At 50.8% G+C, this 13,938-nt stretch overlaps 5 protein-coding genes across 5 annotated transcripts, besides 7 other annotated features; 3 read left to right on the forward strand and 2 right to left on the reverse strand.

Moving 5' to 3' along the window:
- Positions 1–154: 154 nt before the first annotated feature.
- Positions 155–197: a microsatellite.
- Positions 198–339: 142 nt separating this feature from the next.
- On the forward strand, positions 340–1,959 carry PVX_002620 (DEAD/DEAH box helicase, putative; the record flags this gene model as incomplete). The annotated part of the gene is made up of 1 exon (XM_001612813.1): positions 340–1,959. The coding sequence occupies one exon, from the start codon at positions 340–342 to the stop codon at positions 1,957–1,959; it is 1,620 nt and encodes a 539-aa protein (XP_001612863.1).
- Positions 664–732: a microsatellite.
- Positions 1,960–2,378: 419 nt separating the features above from the next.
- On the forward strand, positions 2,379–4,279 carry PVX_002625 (rRNA methylase, putative; the record flags this gene model as incomplete). Its single annotated transcript, XM_001612814.1, has 5 exons — positions 2,379–2,406; positions 2,902–3,035; positions 3,182–3,628; positions 3,793–3,844; positions 3,996–4,279. The coding sequence occupies 5 exons, from the start codon at positions 2,379–2,381 to the stop codon at positions 4,277–4,279; spliced, it is 945 nt and encodes a 314-aa protein (XP_001612864.1).
- Positions 3,515–3,539: a microsatellite.
- Positions 4,280–4,845: 566 nt separating the features above from the next.
- Positions 4,846–4,872: a microsatellite.
- Positions 4,873–5,067: 195 nt separating this feature from the next.
- Positions 5,068–5,093: a microsatellite.
- Positions 5,094–5,176: 83 nt separating this feature from the next.
- PVX_002630 (hypothetical protein) lies at positions 5,177–9,266 on the forward strand (the record flags this gene model as incomplete). Its single annotated transcript, XM_001612815.1, has 1 exon — positions 5,177–9,266. The coding sequence occupies exon 1, from the start codon at positions 5,877–5,879 to the stop codon at positions 9,264–9,266; it is 3,390 nt and encodes a 1,129-aa protein (XP_001612865.1). The 5' UTR covers positions 5,177–5,876.
- Positions 6,512–6,549: a microsatellite.
- Positions 9,267–9,425: 159 nt separating the features above from the next.
- PVX_002635 (hypothetical protein) lies at positions 9,426–10,888 on the reverse strand (the record flags this gene model as incomplete). The annotated part of the gene is made up of 4 exons (XM_001612816.1): positions 9,426–10,077; positions 10,193–10,258; positions 10,389–10,453; positions 10,716–10,888. The coding sequence occupies 4 exons, from the start codon at positions 10,886–10,888 to the stop codon at positions 9,902–9,904; spliced, it is 480 nt and encodes a 159-aa protein (XP_001612866.1). The 3' UTR covers positions 9,426–9,901.
- Positions 10,889–12,061: 1,173 nt separating this feature from the next.
- On the reverse strand, positions 12,062–13,054 carry PVX_002640 (replication factor C subunit 2, putative; the record flags this gene model as incomplete). Its single annotated transcript, XM_001612817.1, has 1 exon — positions 12,062–13,054. One exon carries the CDS (start codon positions 13,052–13,054, stop codon positions 12,062–12,064), a length of 993 nt encoding a protein of 330 aa, XP_001612867.1.
- Positions 13,055–13,323: 269 nt separating this feature from the next.
- Positions 13,324–13,348: a microsatellite.
- The last annotated feature ends 590 nt before the right edge of the window (positions 13,349–13,938 follow it).

The following is a 13,938-nucleotide window of genomic DNA, read 5'->3' on the forward strand; positions in this document are numbered from 1 at the left end:
TGACACTTTTTCGGCATGTCCCAACGTATAATTGTACAACTCTTCCGCCCTCCTCCAACTTCCTCCCCTTTTGTTTGCAAAAAGGTGACCCCAACTCTGCATGCCGTTCTGGCAATCTGTACGCCCAGCTGATCTGCCGGAAGGAAAAAAAAAAAAAAAAAAAAAAGAAAAAGAAAAGAAAAGAAAACTACGAAGGGTTAACTCAACTCCAAGGGGTTATTTCAAAGAGTTACTTCAAAGGGTTAACTACAAAGGGCTACTTCAAATTGTTAGGGACAAAGGAACGCCCTCGCTCATACCATGTGCCTGCGCGCCCCCCCCAATTTTAACTGAGCAGAAATGAAGCTTCACAAAGGCTGCAGCACGAGCGACGTGCTGGATAACTTCGACAAAAAGCTGAACAAAAATTACAAAATTTTTGAGGAGGGGGCCATACAGAAGATGCATAGCGAGTACGAGCACCGGGTGAAGGAGAAGGCCAAGGGGGAGGTGAAGGGGAAGCTGAAAGGGAAGGGCGCGCGGGGGAAGAAGAGGCCGCGCGATGGGTCAAGCGGGGAGGGCGAACCGTGGGAGGAAGAACTGAACGGAGAAAATTCCGACCGAGGTGAGGAAGCGGAGGAAGCGGGCGAAACAGACTCCGCGAACGAACAAGACGCCGCTACCGCCGCCAACCCCGCCAACACCGCCAACACCGCCAACACCGCCAACCCCGCCAACACCGCTAACGAGGGGGCCTCCTTCCGCGAGCTGAACATCTGCGAGGAAATCCTGCAGAGCATAGAGGAGCTGGGCTGGAAGAAGCCGACCGCCATCCAGCGCAAGATGCTGCCCTTTGCCTTCCAGAAGAGAGACATCATCGGCCTGAGCGAAACGGGCAGCGGGAAAACGGCCTGCTTCATAATACCCATCCTGCAGGAGCTCCGAGAGAAGAGGCAAAGCTTCTTCGCCCTGGTCATCTCCCCCACCAGGGAACTCTGCATACAAATAGCCCAGCACTTTCAAGCCTTAGGATCAAACCTACTTATCAACATATGCACCATATTTGGAGGCGTCGACATAGTGACTCAGTCTTTAAACTTGGCGAAAAAACCGAACATCATTGTGAGCACCCCAGGGAGGATCCTAGATCACCTGAACAACACCAAAGGGTTTAACCTAAAAAATTTAAAGTACCTCGTGTTTGATGAAGCGGACAAGTTATTATCCCTCGACTTTGAGGCCTCCATCAATAAGCTGCTACTGATCCTCCCGGAGAAAAGAATCACCTTTTTGTTTTCCGCCACCATGACGAAGAGTGTAGCCAAATTGAAGAAGGCGTCTCTGAAGAACCCCATCACAGTAGAGGTGTCCAGCAAATACAGCACCGCCAGTACCCTCATCGAAAATTACATATTCATTCCGCTTAAATATAAATACACCTACCTGTGTAGCTTGTGCTTTCACTTCTCCTCGAGGAGCATCATCATCTTTGCGAACACCTGTGCGACGGCTCAGAAGATCAATTTTTTTTGCAGAAATTTAGGGCTGAAATCTATATGCCTGCATGGGAAGTTAACACAAAACCAGAGACTGAGCAGTTTAAATTCTTTCAAAAGCAAACGTTATAACATTTTAATTTCGACGCAAGTAGGGGCTAGAGGACTCGACTTGAAAGATATTAGAATTGTTATAAACTTCGATTTGTGCTCTTGTAAAGAGTACATCCACAGGGTGGGGAGGACTGCTCGAGCGGGTCGCACCGGCAAGTCCATCACCTTCGTCACGCAGTATGATGTGGAGAGCTTCCTCGCCATCGAAAAGATGCTCAATAAAAAAATCGACAAGTTCAGCGAGCTGGACGAGAACGACGCGCTGCTCTACCACGAGCAAACCGTCGAGGCGCTGCGCCTGGCCGACACGGAGATGAAGGAGAACCAGGACCTCTACCGCAGGGGCAAGTTTAAGAAGGCTCGCCGGTGAGGCGGCGGTGGAGCGGCGGTGAAGCTGCACGGAAGTGACTGTGTTAAGGCCTACGCCAACGTGGCGGACATTCCGCCGCACCTACCGCCTTACCTGCTCACCTGGGCGATAACCCAGTTCCCATTCTTACCACTCACATGTTACGGAGCCTTCCTGTGTGTGTGTGGGGGGCCCTCGCACACCAAATGATTTCGCCCCAGTAACAACTACGCTTAAGCATTGCCCTAATGCGCCATTTGCAATTTGTGCCAGTGCTGTCCTTCATATCATTATCATCTTTATGGTCTTCTTTTTCTTCTCCTGTTTTTTTTTTTTTTTTTTTAACCCCATTTAGAGTTTGAAAGGGGAAACCCCCCTTTAAAGTCCCCCCGTTTGCTTCTTCATTTTTGCGTCACCCGCAACTTTTTTGTAAAAAAAAAATGAAGATGAATCGATTTTACCAACACGGTAAGATGGCAAAGCGTCACCGTGGTGGAGCGGCGCACTGATAGCTCTGCCACGGGGAGGCCATATGTAGATAAATGCCGAAGTGCGTGCATAAGCACATACGTGGAGATACTCACCCGCAGGCGTTTTTTTTTTTCCTTTTTTCGCGGTAAGCGGCGCATCCCCCTCTTCACCCCTCACCTGTGTAAACAAAAATAATAGAGAGAAAAATAAACCAACTTTTAGATGTGCAAATTTGGGGATGGCGAGATGGCAAGCTGCCGAACTGCATAACTTAACAAATGAGCCCGCTCCCGCGGCGCGCACCGCACCCCAGCAGGGTGGCCATGCGGACAAAGCTCCCCGCCTGCGTGGTGCTTCTCCTCCTGAGTGGCGAAGAAGTTACCCCGTTCGGCGTCCTTCCAGAATTTCGACCCAACTTGCCACCACGGCGTGCCAACGGACGGCCGAAGACGACTCACTCGCTCTCCCCCCCTCACCGTCACGACCAAGCAGACACCCCATCAGTAAATATAAAAAGAAACAAATTCTTGGATGCTCAGGCAGAGCACGACCTAGATTATGTGTACGGTATAAATTCAGTGTCGTCCGTTTTGGTGAAGAACGAGCGGACCATTCACAGCGTCCTGGTAGGCAGCACGCGCTGCATAAGCGTGGGATTTAGCGGCAAGGAGGCTGCCCTGTCTGAGGTCCTCACCCATGTGGCTGCACCTGCATATGCACATCACACTGCTCGACTCACGATGAGCTCCCCACTCCACCGCCTCCCCCCCAGGTGAACCAGCACATCCGGCTGAACAAAAAAACGCGCAAGCAGGCGTACCGGTACATTTTTGACACCCTAAAGGAACGGGGCATCCCCATAAGAACCACGAGCAAGAGGAAGATGGACGACCTGGTGGGCGGCTTCCCACACAACGACATCATCATGCAGACCAGCTACCGAACCATGAAGAGGGCCAAACACTTCCTGAAGGACTACCCGCAGAAGGGGAAGCAGAAAAGCATTTACATCTGCCTCCACGATGTGTACGATAATATGAACATTGGGAATATCTGCAGGTCGATTTTCTTCTTCGGGGGGGACTCTATATTTTTAAAAAAAAAAAAAAAAAAAAAAAAATTGCAAGAAAAGCTACTCCAGATGAAGATTGACACTCCGGTGCTCCATTCCAGCGTTGGCACCTCCGAGTTTTTGGACTTCTTTCACGTGAATGATATGGTTCGAATGGGGTAGTGAAGGACAACTTACACGTTGCTGCCTTTCCAGTGTAGCGGGGAAAAGCAAGAATCCGCACCTCCTTGGGGGGGGAGGGGGTACTGTTTAACCCACCGCTTTATGTTACTCCCCCGCTTGTTAATTTACCACCGTTCCCCCCCTTTCAGCTCTCCTTTATGGACGACTTAAAAAGTTGCGGATTTAAAATACTTTCCACCTGTAAGACTGCATAGGGGATGCCCCTGGAGGGGTCTTCCCAGGAATTGCGCTCACACCCATTTGGGTGTTTTGCAGTACACACTGATGAGTACAGCGCTATACCGCCACACACCGCTTATCACCGCTACACCCCCCCCTGACCCCGCGCAAGGCTGCCGCTTAGACAACTCCTCCACGAACGACCGCCTCCAAGAATTAGCAAACGTGCGGCTGAGCAAAAACGAAAAGGCATTTATTATCCTTGGGAATGAGACGAAAGGACTCAGCAAGGAGATACTAGACAGATCGGACGCCTGCATATACATAAGTGGGCACCACACAGAAGAAGCTTCTACACCTGCCTTGAACTCTAATGGGAATTTTACCCTAGACAGTCTCAACGTGAATAATGCCTGCGCCATCTTATTGCATCACTTTGCCTCCCATTTGGCGTAGTGTCTACATCCAGGAGGGGGGCAGCTACATCGCGGAGCGCTCCGTTGGAAGGTCCGCAAGTTAATTCGGCACGTTTGTCTCGTGGGCACCACCTCCTTTAACTGTTAAAATGGTTAACCCGGTTAAACTCACGTGTGTAAAGGCACCCACGAGTGTAGCCGTTCGCGCGCAGCAGCTCGCATGTAGCAATTAGCATGTTGGAGTCCCTTTTTTTTTCTTTCTTTTTTGCCCCAACCTGGGGAATACCCGCACATGGGCTGTGCATGATGCCGCCCGGGCAGAGGGGGAATCACAACACGTGCGTTACTCACGATGCATATAAGGTGGAGTGTTGGGGGGGGAAGTTCATTTTCTCACCACTGCTTATCCCCCCCATGGCATACAATCGGGTTGTCCCTTCCTTTGCCCCCATCGTCGCCTCTCTCTCTTGGAAGGGAACACACTACTCATCTCTGCTTTCACTCAGTAGCGTAATGGTTGCAAGACCATCTTCAGTGTTTCACAAATTATTTGGGGTCCTTTTCCCTGTACGTTTCTTCCCCCTCCGAACGAGGTTAAAAAAAAAAAAAAAAAAAAAAAAAAAGTACGCAGGTGTATATCGTATGCCTTGGGGAGTGTATCCGCACGCAACGGGATGAGAAGAAGAGGTGTGCTTCTGTACGCGGGTGCGAGTTGGATGGTGCGCCTGTTTTTTCCCCTACTGGGATTGAACAGCACATGCCCTTTTGCTTCCTCCCGCTTGGCTGCTCCTTCCCCATTGCTAACCCCATTCTGGATATTTTTTTTTTTTTTTTTTTTTTTTTTCCAACCGGGTAAAAACTGCCACGATTTAAGCATTTCACTTTTTTTTTTTTTTTATGTAAATATCATTTTTTTTCGTGCCGCCTTTTTTTTTTTCTTTTAATCTTCATTTTTGCCTGTTGAAGAGGAAAGGCCTCGCGAAAATGTTTCCCGAGCGGGTTTTTTCCCCCATCGAGATCGCTCCCAATTTGCAGTGACACACATTGGGCGCAGTTGGATCGCCAGCACAAACGGGTAACAGCTTCGCGGCGCATCTCCCCCTCGAAGCACCTCACAGCTGTGGAATGATTCGCGCTCGATCAGCACACCGTTGATTAGCAGTCCGCCGATTAGCAAAACGTCGATCGAATTTCCCCCGCTTCACTCCGCAACGTGAGGGGCATACGCGCAGACGTACTTAAAACAATCTGCATAGAGATACACCCCACTGTCCCCTCTCCCTTACGGAACAGTTACACACCCACTGAAAGATCGAAAAAAAAGTAAAATAAATAAATGAATACACACGGGGACCTACAGGAAACGCACACCAGACCTTTTGCTCTCTCTCCCTACTCCCCACAACGGCACTCGAAGGGGAAATGACCACTTCCGATTTTTTGCCAGTCCTATAACGTCGCGTCTGCTCGAAAAAGGAAAAGAAGAAAGAGAAGAGGAAATTAAAAATAAACCTAAACGTATAGCCAGGCCAAGTGAACGCCAGGGCAACACCAACGCTCAGAGCTGACGCGCAACCGGATGCACCGCGCAAACCTCCATACCCACGTGGAAAATCGTTTCTACACACCAAGCCAGCATGACGAGCGGGAAGATCTCGGGGCCAAATACCAGCCACACGGCTACGTCCTGCCCCCCTCCGAAAGACGGGATGAATGAGAAGAGTGGCATTCAACCGGGGGAGACGACTCAACGGAACGCAACCAGTCAACATAAAAATGGCACCCATGCATTTGTCACAAGTAAATTTTCAAACGGAAGGAATAACACAATGGTGGTCCATGAGGAGGGCACCCTTGAGGGGACCCTCTCCTACGGGCAGTTTGTAGTGAAACCCCCCTTTAAAACGGACACCAGTCCGAAGGCAGAAGAACCACTCAGTGAGACCCTCACGAAGGGAGCAAGTGTCACCAACACAGGTGAAAAAAAGAAGAGTCAACCCCCTGCCGGGAAGATGACCGCTCCAAGCGGCTCCGCCAAAACGTACGCCGAAAGGGTGGCCCATAGAGGCGGGGCCGACGAAGCCAAGGCCAATAAGGACGTGACCAATAAGGACGTGACCAATAAGGAGGTAACCAATAAGGAGGTAACCAATAAGGAGGTGGCCAATAAGGAGGTGGCCAAAAAAGAAGACAACCCCGTCGCCGACGCGGAAGCACCCCAGGTGGGATGCCCAACAAACGGCTCTCAAAATCCTTCGAACGAAAAAAAGAAAAAAAAAAGGAAGAAGAAAAAAAAAAAAGACAGCACCCTTCAGGGGGGTATAAATGCTTCTTCAAACGGCAGCGCGAAGGAAGCGGCCAAAGGCGGAAGCAGCCTGCAGTACGACTCCTGGCACGAGGTGGACGACCCGAAAGGGGAGGGCCCGTCCAGCCGAAAGGCTCCCGCGCGGGAGGAGAGCCCCAACGGGAGGGGCACCACCGACGGGAGAGGCAGCATCGATGGAAGTGATTCACTCGTGGGGGATACTCAACGGGGAAAGGACCCAACCGAAGCGGGCCCCCCAATCAAAGCGGACATCCTGACCAGTGCGAACCCCCCAAGCAGTGCCAACCACAGCAGGAAGAACCCACCAGACGGAGGGCCAAAGAAAAAAATAACCCTCCTTAAGAGGAACGAAATGAAGTACGAAAAATACGCAGGGGGGGGAAATTACCCCATGGGAAGTGCCCCAACTGGGGGAAAAAATTGGCAACAAGACACATCGCAGAAGACGCTCGAGCAGAGAGAAAGGGAATATAAAAAAATACGAGCGAGGATTTTTTCCAATTTTAATAAAAAGAAAAACAGCTTAAGGGTCCCGGATGACTGCTTGTTTAGAGACGGTTCTAACGGTGTGCAGGATGTCCCCCCAGCTAGCCATTTCGCCATGCCGGTTGGAAGTCCCTACGGGGCAGCGGCGAACAGCGCTTATGGAGCGGCGGCGAATAGCGCTTACGGAGCGGCGGCGAATAGCGTTTACGGCACATCCCTTAACAACGTCTACGCCTGCTCGATGAGCGGACCCTACGCCTCGGCGGGCACCAACCCGTACGCGACCAGCTTCTGCAACCACGACGGCCACCTTTACGCACATAGCAATGTTAATATGAAAATGAATATGAATATGGGCAGGGCAAACGCGGCGAACGAGGTACCTCCCCCCCCGCCGAGCTTTTACCCCAGCAGCCAAACTGCTTTCACAAGTTACATGTACGACGTGCAGAACCAGTCGAGCTTTTCCAAAACGGGTGCCTCCTTCCCCTTCCCCATCGAATCGGCTGCGGGATGTTACCCGCATTATAAGAGTGTGAGCAGCCTACCGGGGAGGGCGGTCATCTCCAATCGTGGCAAAGCGCAAGTGGTGGGTAATTCCACCAGGGGAGACGCAGGCAAGGACGCTCTCCTGGGCGTCAACCAGTACGACCCGAACAATAGCACTTACAGCGGTGGCAGTTACAACGGCGGCAGTTACAACAGTGGCGGTCACAACGGTGGCGGTCACAACGGTGGCGGTCACAACGGTGGTACCTACGTCGATGGGGCCTACCCCGCGGGCACCTACAGCGGCGATGCGCATAACAGTGACGGGTATGCCTGCGGGTTGAAGAGTGGAAGCCCCCCAAGTGACTCCTTCAAAAGCCCCACCCTGATGAATCACCCCAAACAGAACAGCCTCACCAACGTCACCCACGTGGAGGCGATTACCCAAATGAATAACCCAGTTAAGCATCCCCACGTAGTGCGGACAGCATTCGAAGGAAAGCACTTTACACCCTTAAGCAGCAAAATGAACCAAGACGTTTGCAAGAAGAACAAACCACCCATGGGTAATCGCATTCATAACGGCTCGAGGAAAAAGGGGGCAAATGGCACCCACAACAACATCATCGCTGCTGATGTGCCCAGACAGATGGGCTTCCCACATGGGGGGATGGAAAACACATACAGCTCTGCTGCTACCCTCAGCGGGGGAGGCACCTCTCGGAGGAAGAAAAAGGACAACGGAAGGGGTGGCAACTCCTCTGCTGCTCCAAATGCATACACAATGACGAACGCCACCTTGGTGGCCACCCCCCCATTGAGCTGCTTCACAAATGATGGGCACCTCTGGGGGAATATAAATCAAAAGACGGCCGATGTGGAAAGTGAGAAAGGAAGGCGAATACAACCGGGCGCTCCCCCGTTTAGCGTCAAGGGGGGGGGAACCCACGCCACCAACCAGCAACCATATTGCGTTGCGCAGTCAGCGGGCTCCCCCGAAGAACAGATCCTACCACACGCAAGTGAAGAAGGCGCGCTGGGTGTGAGAAGCGCTTCCAAGAGGGACCAAAAAAACGCTTGCCCCCTTCAGGGGGGTGTACCAAATGAAGGGCAGGGGAGAAAGGCCGCCCACCGGGAGGGGGAGGCACTGCCCCCACCGCCGCTCCACCAGAGGGACTCACCACCGGGTGCACCATTGGGAGGGGTACCATCAGGAAGTACCCCATTTGGAAGTACCCCCTTAGGAGGGGCGCTCACCAGCACGAAGGACAGTGCCGGCACGCTTGCCAGTGTAGGCGGCCCAAATGAGGGAGGCACAAGTAGACCCCCTTCAAACGTGGACAATCAGACCGATAGCGGCGAAACGAAGGGGAAGAAGAAAAGGAATTCCAAAAGGAAGAAAAAGAAAAATGCGCCCTGTGGAATGGCGAAGGGGATGGTTACCCCGGTGGGGTCATCAACTGGGCCAGCGATCACCACAGCGATCCCCACTGTGACCACCACTGCGAAGGCGCCCTCCACGGGGAACCCCCCTGCGGCCAACGCGATCACCAACGGGCCAATGCCCACTACCGCTTACCTGCAAAAGCACAGCGACCCCCTCCTTGCCATGGAGGAACTGGAATACTGCCGAGATATAACCCTCTACGAAAGGCGATTTGACAAGGGGAACAGCACTCTGGAAAGTAGCAAGCGGTATGATGTGGACTTCCCCTCGCTGTACTGACGGAGGGTACCCCCCCTGGGGGGAGGGCAACTCCTCTACGCATGTGGGCGGTCCCAATTTTTTTTGATTTTTAATTTTTTCACACCTACGTAGAGCAGTGACTGTGCGCGAATTTATATCGTGCCGCTTCCTGCGTAGGGAGGTAGGAGGAATTATAGCGGCTGAAATTTGATTCCCTTTGAGCGCCTCCCCCGAACATGCCTTCCCACCACTTATCATCGCTTGTGCATGCCTGCACATGGGCGTGTATACAGTTACGATTATGCGTCCTCATGTGTTTACCTGCAACGCCGCACGTTTTCCTTTTTTTTGTGTGTACATAAGCAGACCCATTTGAAAGAAACGCGAAAGAATGCAAAAAATGCCAAAAAATGTGCAAAAATAATGCGAACAAAATAATGCGAAAAAATGGCGACTCCCCTGATGTAGGGGACTCGACCATCCCCACAACGGATAAGACCCATCCAGGGACGCAAAGCAAAGTGGGACTGTCACGAACGGACACGCCGTTTAAGCTTCTCCCTTTACCATCTCCCAACGGAGAAGCCTTTGCAGCGCCACCCCGTATCGCCTAGAATGTCCCAAGAAGAAAAAAAAGGGGGGAAATTCTCACAAACGGACTTCTCACTCAGTTGTTACCACGGCAGTAGTGCCCACCGAGCTTCCCATTCTGCCGCTTCATATCCCCCCCCTTCTAGGCAGTAGTACCGGTTTAGGTAAAATCTTCGCTTCGCACCAAAGTGGACGTACAGGAAGGACAGCAGGAAGGCCAACGACAAAAGCAACAGTGCTACGAATTGGGCATAGACAACTGCGAAGGGGGGGAGAGGAGAAGAAGCAAAGGATATAGCCACGGTTACAGATACGGTCATGCGCAATGTTCTCTCCTCCACAGTGGGTGGGAATTCCCCCCGCTTTGCCATTACGTGCCGTCCAGGGGGCTCCCACGAGGGGCGCCGTCGCCAAGGCGGTAAGGGACCACACGGAAAAGACTAAAAGGGGGGGAATGGAAAAATGGAAAATCGAAAAAATGGAAAATCGGAAAAATGCAAAACAAACGTAGGAACAAATGAGGTAGGAATAAAAAGGAGAGCAATCCATCACTCTGCGTGTCTCTCGTACCAGCCCCTCCGTAGAGACAGAAAAACTTATTCATTGGCGCCGCATCCCACTCGATGAGGACATCCCTGCGGGGGAAGGGGCAAGGGGAGAACCATTGGAGTGGTTGCAAAAAAAAGGATTCGCAGCGCAACATAACGAAGCAGTGACGCACCCGCACACACAGTGACTCACTCCACCAGGGACGCCGAAACGAACAAACGAGCCATCGCCCCAAGCATAGGGCAGCCCAACCCGCGATAAAATACACTAATCACAATATAAAGAACCCAGCAACCGAGACAGAAAAGGAAAAACAACACGTCACCTCCCCCGTTCATCCAAACGCACAAGAGATACAAAAAAAACTGAGGAATGTCCTCCAGAAATTTATTTACAATCATGTAGGTCCTCTCCATCCTGCTGTAGAAACACAAAATGGGGATTTCCTCCCCCCGAAAATGTGCTACCTTCTTAAACACGCCAAACAGACTAAACAAGGCGTGATGCTCCTCCGGAATCATATGCACGATGAAAAACTTCCGGAGGTGAAACGTGCAAAGGGAAGTGATATACAAGCAGAGCAGCCAAATGAATGCCACGGTGTGAGCTGGCCCACGGGGCAAATTTTTCCATTCCGTCTCTCCACCCAGGTTACAGGCCATCTTAAGAAGAAACACCCCATCGTTAACTAATTTGAAACACCTGTTAACACTGAAGAGGGTCACTTTCGTTTGTTCCTTCCTCAGTTCGTTTTGCTCGTTTTTGTTGCGCACCTGTTCGTACGCATAATGGGTTGCCGTCCTTTCATTACACTCCCCCTCGTGGGTCTCCATCTCTTCAGAGCAGCTCCTCCCCACCTTTCCCCTTAACCACTCAGTATAACCTCCTTCCAAAGGGCTCAGTTCCATCATGTCATCGCCCTCGTTTTGTTCCTCCCCCAAGGGTTCATACCTGCAGTGTGTCTTCCCTCCCTCGCGGGTGTCCTCCACTGCGGGGCAGCTTCGTCCCCCACAACTTCGGAACATTTGCAATGTTTGCAGTGTTTGCGGCGCGCATGTGGGCTGGCTTGCTCTTCCGATGTGCGCACTTTCCAGTTAACCCGAATAACTTTCTCAGCGGCAAAAAAAAAACACTTAACGAGTGGCGAATGGCGAGTGTCTGTACACCGCATAGTTATCGCTATTTTGTAGCTACCCCACAGTTAACCCTCCCTTTTTGACATTTTTTTGACACCTTTTTTTCCACCCCTTATCGGCGTAATCCCTTCATCAGGAGCTGACCCATTTTTACGCCTTGTCAAATTGGCCAAATGTGCACACGGATGGCCACCCCTCCTGCGCCAAATTCTACGCAGATCTTCCTCACAGTGCGCACCCTCATCCCCCTTTCGGGCCAAAAAAAAAAAAAAAAAACTCCTCTTTAATTAGCCTTACAGGGGAATGCTAAATGGAGAGCGGTCATCGGTCAGGTCAGTGAGATTAAAAAATTTGGACATAAAAAAAAAAAAGCGCAAAGGAGGTACTAGGCAGCGAAATGAACGGAGAAATGCGGCCGGCTGGTGAGTCCCCAAAAGGGGACAGCGTCAGACTCGCCGTACGCTCTCCTGCTGGGGTTGGCTACACGCACAGGAAGGTTCCCTTGTTTGCTTCTCCTCCCCAATGCATGCCACCTCCCTTGTGTGTCCCTCCCCCCCGCTAGGCCGCGTTCAACAGCGAGTGCACAGACGAGGCGAAGCTCATCAGCTGGATGTACTTGGTGGCCCCGCTGTGCAGGCGGTAGTCGTGGCGAGACAGCTCCAACAAAATCTGGCTCTTCACGGAGTCCTGGTACTCCGTATTCATAACAAAGTAATTGTTGAGCGATTTAAAAATGTACGCAACGTCGTACCCATCCTCAATGACGTCCTGCACAGCCTTCTCCACATTTTTCAAGTCCTTCATTTTGCACGCATCAATAATTTTAGAAATAATATCATCCGCTGGCAAACCGGAAACGTCCAACACAGATTCGAGCGTTATCATGGGGTCAATACATGAGCATAACTGCAAAATGGACACTGCTCTTCTCAAATCCCCTTGAGTGGTCTCAATAATTTTATCCAAAGCATCGTCCAAAATGTTAATCCCTTCACTTTTGCATATATAAAGTAACTTGTCCTTTTTTATATTAATTGGGATGCCTTGAAATCGGTAACAGGAACACCTACTATATATCGGGTCAGAAATTTTGTGAATATAATTACATATTAATATAAACCTCGTTACGTTGGAATAAATTTCGATTATCCTTCTCAAGGCTGACTGTGCATCTTCGGTCATCATGTCTGCTTCATCCAAAACGACCAACTTCCATGGAGGCAAGGTTTCATTCGTCTCGCTGTTGATTTTGTTTTTACTTATACTTATTCTTGTGTACGCTTTTATTTTTTCCCTCACCACATTTATCCCTCGGTCATCTGACGCGTTTAACTCCAGCACACGTTCGCTTATGTTGTCTCTGCCAAATAATTCATGCGCTAAAGCGTTGATGGCCGAGGTTTTCCCTGTGCCCGGCGGCCCGTGGAAGATCAAGTGCGGCATGTTCTTCGTCCGCACCACCTCCTTCAGCATCGACACCGCGTTCGTTTGGTGCACAATGTCGTCCAGCTTCTTCGGCCTGTACTTCTCCACCCACGGCAGGTTGTCCATCGTGCCGCCTCGCGGGGAGCAACAAATAGGCAAAAAAAACACCCAAATGGGAAAATACCTAAATGAAGAAGCAAGCAAATGGGCAAGCAAATAAGCAAATATATAAATATGGCAGAGGTGACCTTCTCAAATCGAGCACACACACGCTTTCTTACAGGTGGCCCCTCCACCCCCGCAACGGGCCACTCTGCACATACGTCAGACGCCCCGGAAATGCGGAAAAATTGGCGCACAAAGGGGAGGAGCTAGCCAAAAGGTGTTTTTTTTTTTTTTTTTTTTTTTTTCACTCTTGTTCAGGTAAATTTTTCAAAATAGTGCGCATTGGGGGCAAGTAGCTATTTTTTAGCTGCAAATTGGCAACTACTGCCTCGCTCACACACAGCCTGCTTCTCCACTTATTAAGAATTAACGGTGGAATGGTGAACCTTTGAACGTTCCCCTGTTTGACAATTCGACCGGTCTACACCAGCACAACTGTGGTTTTTATTTTTCCCCGGCCGGTGCGCATACTTTCCAAATGGCCACCTTTGGGATGTCTCCTAACGTGTGCGCGAATGTGTGCATACAAATGCCGGTATGCCCATTCAAGTAAGCACACTGGCATGTGAATATCCCCCTTTTGCTCACTCACACGCTCACCTGATTCTTGCTTAACGGGGGGAATCCTCTTCCAGGTATGCTTCCTCAAAGTATGGATGGACTGACTTGACTGTGCTGCTGTTTTTCCTCACTAACAGCGTGCGCCTTCTGGAATAGCTTATATCCCTGTGCGATTTTGTGTCAGCTGGGAGGAGAGAAGATTCTTAAACGATACTGCTCCGAACAGCGGTGATTAAAATTGCTTCTCCTGTTGATTTCCCCTTCTTTTTCGTTTCGCTCACCTT

This window comes from Plasmodium vivax, chromosome 4 (assembly GCF_000002415.2).
Source record: "Plasmodium vivax chromosome 4, whole genome shotgun sequence".
NCBI lineage: Eukaryota > Apicomplexa > Aconoidasida > Haemosporida > Plasmodiidae > Plasmodium > Plasmodium vivax.